Source organism: Hordeum vulgare, chromosome 7H, assembly GCF_904849725.1.
Source record: "Hordeum vulgare subsp. vulgare chromosome 7H, MorexV3_pseudomolecules_assembly, whole genome shotgun sequence".
Lineage (NCBI taxonomy): Eukaryota > Viridiplantae > Streptophyta > Magnoliopsida > Poales > Poaceae > Hordeum > Hordeum vulgare.
The window spans coordinates 81505105-81511766 of NC_058524.1; the positions used below are offsets into that span (position 1 = coordinate 81505105).

The 6662-nt window shown below is 49.7% G+C and overlaps 1 protein-coding gene across 1 annotated transcript; it reads right to left on the reverse strand.

The window, feature by feature from the left end:
• Positions 1–949: 949 nt before the first annotated feature.
• LOC123406992 (transport inhibitor response 1-like protein) lies at positions 950–4614 on the reverse strand. Its single transcript, XM_045100014.1, has 3 exons — positions 3968–4614; positions 2575–3082; positions 950–2486 (listed from the first exon to the last, which is right to left on the reverse strand). Exons 1-3 carry the CDS (start codon positions 4561–4563, stop codon positions 1725–1727), a joined length of 1866 nt encoding a protein of 621 aa, XP_044955949.1. The 5' UTR covers positions 4564–4614; the 3' UTR covers positions 950–1724.
• Positions 4615–6662: the final 2048 nt, after the last annotated feature.

Sequence of the window (6662 nt, forward strand, 5' to 3'; positions counted from 1 at the left end):
CCATCATTGGCCATGCCATATGCCGCTACGCTAGGCACAGCGGCATTGAAGGCCCCGTGAGACAAGACCGGACCTCATCAGATTCGAAAGCCCGGATCCTACGCGGGTCTGCCCGCCCAGCGCACTGTTCCTCCCCCCTCCCCTCACATCCCATCACCTTTCGCGGAGACGGCGACATTGACAGCAGTAGCACGCACACGCAGCTACGCGTACTACGTCTAGCCCGCTGTTTCAAACGAGCCCCCATCCCTCACCAGTCACCACGCGAGAAAAGCACTCGTTTGGCGCCGCTCCCGTCTGGCCATCGATCGTTCGGCCGTTTCGACACCTGATTCTGATTGATCCAGTTCCAACGGATCGGCCGGCCAGCTGGGCTAACCGGCCTTAATGGCGAAACATGGGTTGCGGCATAAACAATAGGGGAAGATGAGAAGAAAGAAACTAGCATCATCCATCCAGATCCAAGCTGGCCACCGATTCAATCAAACGCCCATAATATATGGCAAATCTACAAGTAAACAACAGGTGACGCGAGATGCAATGGGCGACCCCAGGGAGCAGCGGCACATGTCGCCAACCGCCGGGCAGGTGAGGGCGCCGCTTAAACTATTCGTGCGTCCATGACGACGGAGGGAAAGGTTCCGGGAGAAAACAATGGCGGGTGACAGGGAGCTGACAGAAGAAAAATGAGGGGAGCAGATGGCAAGTTGGGTGTCACAGGTATGTGAAGCTAATTAACAAGGGATTATATGTAAAACATCAAATCATTGGTAGGGTCTGTCCTCATGGTGCCAATGGCAACGGACAAAGGCCGCCTGGGCACTCATTGCAACAAATGAACAGTAATGCATGCTTTTGTTTTGCTCACAACTCACAAGAGCCATGTTAGTGGCAACAATGTGAGTGGCGATGACAGTTGGCAAGCAACATGACAGTTGTGCTACTAGGATGAAAGAACAAAATGTCAAGTCCTCGGGTACTTCTCAGCATCATAAAGGTGAGACAAGGAATGTAACAAGAGATAATAATAGTAATGGCCTACAAGGGTCTACAAAAACAAAACATTCTGGAGGCTACAAAATAGTACAAACAAAAGGTGAGGCTTTCTTTTACCATAGTCTTCCTCTACAGCACAAGTACATGGATGGTGGCAGAGTGCAATTCACATCGGCATAGGCACGCACTCCTTTGCCTGGATGGATGGATGAATGAAACAGAAGCGTGCCAAGGAAACACATGTATGAGGCTTCAAGGGAAAGAAACAATCTAAGCACATGCTAACCGGACTCTTGAGCGCAATCAGTCCCTGCTCATCTATGCTGCAATACTGGGGATCAACGCGAGTGCGAAGCCGGATTCTAATTCCCTTGTCTCCAACTGCTCCCCGCATAGCAGATGCTGATCAACAAGATACACATGTAGTAAGGTCCCAAACTGCTTCAACAGCAAATGCTGCCTCATCATCAGAGCAATTGTGAATTCGCTGCGAGGCATAAGCATTGTCGGTCTCCTTCGGTGCAATGAGTGACACATAATCGTTTCCTGTGAAATCACCAAAACCCTCCACAGGAAGCTTCCAACCACTGGCCCCAGCTAACTTGATCAAGAACAACCCAATCGACCAGCTCTCGCTCAGGAATAACAGAATGAGAATGATCAGGTCCAGCAGGACAAGAAAAGTTCTGCTTCGGATCACCACCAAACTCCCACAAAATAAGCGATGGCTACAAAATTTTCACCAACGGCGGTGCATCATCCCTTGGCCCTGCTAGTGATCGGTACAGGTACAACTTATCAACGGTCTCTGTTTCCACCTTATCCTCATTTGGCTCCTCCATTACTTCAACAACTAAGTTAGGCATCCGCTGAGCTACCTCTCTACAACCCCTCATGGTTAGCCTGCATGAATTCATCCACAGGAACCTCATGTTGTAGAAATAATCCAGACCACAAAGCAATCCCCTATCGCTGAAAGGGCTATCTCTAACCTCAAGCTTCTGCAACCGAGTGCACCCCTCAAACAAAAACTGAAGCGATAGGTCACTGTTACCCGAGAAGGCAAGAGACAAAGTCTTTATCAGTTTGCCATATTTCCCAATGTATGAAAACGCCTTATCAGTGAGCAGGCCAGAGACAGAGAGCCTAGTAAGTTTCTTGCAGTTCATCACTATCGCGCCAAAGCCATCATCCATGGGCTCCCCGGTGATACGATCAGGACGGTGGCGACCCATGATGCAAAGACGGAACACCACAAGGTCAGGGCAGTTATTGGACATGGCTACGACTGCAGAATTTGTCATCTGTTGGCAAAAGTAAAGTATGGACTCGAGCTTCCGGCAACCTTCGGAGATAGCCTGAAGACCAACATCTGAAACAGACCCGTCAGAGTCCTCCGTGGCATCCAGTGGAAATACTCGCAGCTCACGAAGATCAGAGCATGTCTCAGCCACAGCCCTGAGGCCTTCATCGCCTACAGTATCAAGAACCTAAACCAGACACAGATTAGTTCAAATGAAAAAAAAAAGTAACACAGATTAAGTTACCATGGTAAAACAAATAAGAGTATGGGCCTACCCAAAATGTTTGAAGTTTGTGGCATTGGCGAATGACCGGTGTCAGATCCTCAGCAGTTAGGCTTGCGAAGCTAACATTAAGGGAGGTGAGATTACCACACACAGGGTAGATTGCTGGAAGGTATTCTGGGTTGACCTCCTGGAATCCAGAGAGGCAGACTATAGAAGTTGAGGCTGCAAACGAGGGCGTGAGTTCAGACACCGACATGGCTCCACCTTGTGGAGCCTCAGGACGAAAGGCCCCAGTGCCGAGGTGTGTGAGCTGAGGAGCCCGTGCCATGAGACGGCGGAGCTGCTCCACTGAAACGTGGTGGTTCACACGCAGCCGACGAAGAGAAGGTGAGCGTGCCACAAGGGCCTCCAGGGCCTCAAAATTGAACGGGACACCAACGCAGTCAAACATGAGGGACTCTAGTGATGTGTTGGACACTGGGAACTTGGAGATCCAGTCCACTGCTTCGTCCTCCTGATCCACATAGTCCTCGATCAGATCCAGAACCCTCAGATGCCTACACAAGTATTAAGTACATCAGTCGGTGAGATGCCACACTCGACTCCACTCCTTTATAAGCTGAAGCAAAGCAAGAGAAACAAGCACATCTGGAGTCCGGAGACGTCCAAATCTGGGAGTTGCCAAAGTAGATAAGCATTAAGCTACTCCCTCTTTCCAAATATGTAAGGCCCCATCAAACTTTGAGCCTAGCTTTGACCATGAATTTGAGTAAGAAGTTGTATGCCACAAATATTATACACTAGAACTTTCGGGTACGAATCAAATGGTGTACTTTCTGTGACATATAAATCATATTATGTTGGTCAAATAAGTGAACAAAAGTTAGGCTAAAATTTTGAGGGGCTTTACATGTTTGGAAGGAGGGGGTACAACTGGATCGCGATAAATGCAACAGAATACCAAATTGTCTATTACAGACAGTGGGAGTTAGTTAACCAGGACCCATTAAAAGTTTCGTTACCACTAAATATATATGAACTGCAATATTCCCTACCCAAGATTGTTTTCCATTCGTCAACGGGCACTAACGAAATAAAGCCATAATGTTTTAACGCCTCGAGTCAGTGGAAGAAACCACAAATGTAAGCATCATCAGTACGAATACGTATCAAATTTAGCACGTCAAGATATATTTCGAGTTCATGGGGCCGTCAACCCAAAAAAATATGCGAGTAAAGGGTCTGGCTAGCAGCAAAACATTGGACAAGAAGCTAAAGGATGGCACACGTGCATATATTGAGAACGAGAGAAAGAAATCAGCAAAGAAGATTCAACCTCCGGCACTATCCAATTCCAGTCGAGGTGTCAACCCGAAGTCAACGGGAATGCGTCGACAGCAAGCTATCCGAGACAAAAAGAGAGTTTGGGTAGGACATGGTACCGGCAACGCTCGGCGATGACGGCGAGGCCGAGGGTGCTGAAGCCCTCGCAGCAGACGAGCGAGAGCTCCTTGAACTGCGGGAAGGAGCGCGCGACGAGGCCGAGGTCGTCGTCGGTGACGGTCATGCGTTTGAGGCAGATGCGCTCGAGGCACGGGTAGGCGGGCCCGAGCGCCTCCAGCCAGGGCTTGACGTTGGCGCCCCAGCCGTCAGGGAGGAGGCTGAAGTCGGCGAAGCGCGGCTTGCCCTTGAGCACGACGGCGTGGACGCCGCGGAAGCGCCAGACGGCGCGGCGCGGGTCGACGGCGTAGCAGTTGCCGATGAAGAGCTCGCGGCGCGTCTGCGCCTCGGCGCGGTACCAGGAGCGGCAGACGAGCGAGGCGGCGTTGCGGTCGCGCGCGGCCGTGAGGAACTCGAGCACGCTCTCCAGCACGTTCTCCAGGACCTGGTCGGGCGGCGCGGAGGAGGAGGCGCGCGGGCCGCCGCCGTTGTTGCCGCCCCTCAGATCCGGCGTCCGCCTGCCGCCGGAGGAGGAGCCGGAGGAGTCCTCGGACATGTGCGTCGGCGGGGAGTCCGCCTCCTCCGCCGCCCCGCTCATGCCGGAGGCGGGGGAGGAGGAGGAGGAGGGGCCGGTGATGGGATCGGAGGAGGTGGTGGTGGTGGTGGTGGTGGTTGGGGGATCGGAGGAGGAGGTGGGGGTTGGGGCTGGGGAGGAAGTGCTCATGTGAGACTGGAAAAGGATTAAATAATGATTAGATCGGAGAAGGCAGGTGGACGGGGGAAGTGAGGGGCCATTTTTTTTTCTCCTCCAGAGTATTTTCGTAGAGGGTAGCACTACGGTTACCAAGTAGGCGTACCTTTGTGTACTTTTTGTGTACCTTTGTGGCTTTTCTACTTGAGCCAACAAAGATACTACTATCATTTTTCTCTTTGGGAAACTTTCAACTTATTCATCTTCAATCACGGCCGTATAATAAACATAAAAAATAAAAAAAATCCACATTCGTAGGCCACCTAACGATGACTAAGCACACTCGAGCGAGCCGAAGACACGTCGTTATTATCGTCCCTCCCTCGTCGGAGCGGGAAAGAACTTGTTATGGTAGATAGTCGGGTAGTCGTCTTCCTCATAGTACCAGCGCACTATAATAACAACTGTCGTTGGTGAAGAGTATCATATATCGAAATAAACTAACCTAAAAACATACGAACCTAGACGAACGATTAATAGAGTCGAGCAAATCTACCAAAGACACTTTCACCAAAGACACGCCTCCACGCGCCCATCGACGATGCTAGATGCATCACGTGGACATAGGTTAGGCGGGAGAAACTTATTCCATCTTTAGGGAGCGACCATCGTCTCGTCTTCCCGAGCAGGATATAAACTCTATCAAAACTCAAAGACACGTCTATAATCGGAGCCCTCCTCTAGCAAGGACCGGGATCCACCGTGCTCTCATGGTCCTAAGGCTACCGGAGACGAGGCGGACTGGCAGCAGCATCGACTTGAGGCAGAGGAACCCTAGTCTTTTTTGCGAGAAAATGTCCAATCTATTCGTCATCCATTGTGATACTATAACGAATACCAGAAATAATAATAAATTACATCCATATCCATAGACCGGCTAGCGACGACTACAAGTACTCAAGTGAGCCAAAGGCGTGCCGCCATCATCGCCCCTCCGTCCTTAGAGTCGGGCAAAACTTATTGTAGTAGACACTTGGGAAATCGTCGTGCTAAGGCCAACGCACCAGAACAACAACTGTCACTCTTGAAGATAAGTTTAATAAGGATCCAACATGTAGACACATGAACACACACAAACAAAGATTGGATCCACTGAAGACAAACGCCGACCGAATCCCATGAGATCCGCGAGAGAAAAATCTCCACGCGCCCTTCGATGATGCTAAAGGCACCATCGGGACAGGTACTGGGCACGGAGAGTCTTACTCTATCTTGAGAGAGTCGTCGATGCCGCCTCATCTCTCTGAGTTGGACACAAACCCGAAAAAATCTCAAGAAAGCATCAAAAAATGAAGCCCTCCCGCTGACAAGGACCGATATCCAGCATGCATTGTGTTATCAAGCTTTGGTGCTTTGGTGATGGAGATCAAGAAGCACATGATGATGGCCATATCATGTCACTTATGAATTGCATGTGATGTTAATCCTTTATGCACCTTATCTTGCTTAGAACGACGGTAGCATTATGAGGTGATCTCTCACTAAAATTTCAAGACGAAATTGTGTTCTCCCCGACTGTGCACCGTTGCGACAGTTCTTCGTTTCGAGACACCACGTGATGATCGGGTGTGATAGACTCAACGTTCACATACAACGGGTGCAAAACAGTTGCACACGCGGAACACTCGGGTTAAGCTTGACGAGCCTAGCATGTGCAGACATGGCCTCGGAACACATGAGACCGAAAGGTCGAGCATGAATCATATAGTTGATATGATTAGCATAGAGATGCTTACCACTGAAACTATTCTCGACTCACGTGATGATCGGACTTGAGATAGTGGATTTGGATCATGTACCACTCAAATGACTAGAGAGATGTACTTTTTGAGTGGGAGTTCTTAAGTAATATGATTAATTGAACTAATTGTCATGAACATAGTCTAATGGTCTTTGCGAATTACGATGTAGCTTGCGCTATAGCTCTATTGTTTTTATATGTTCCT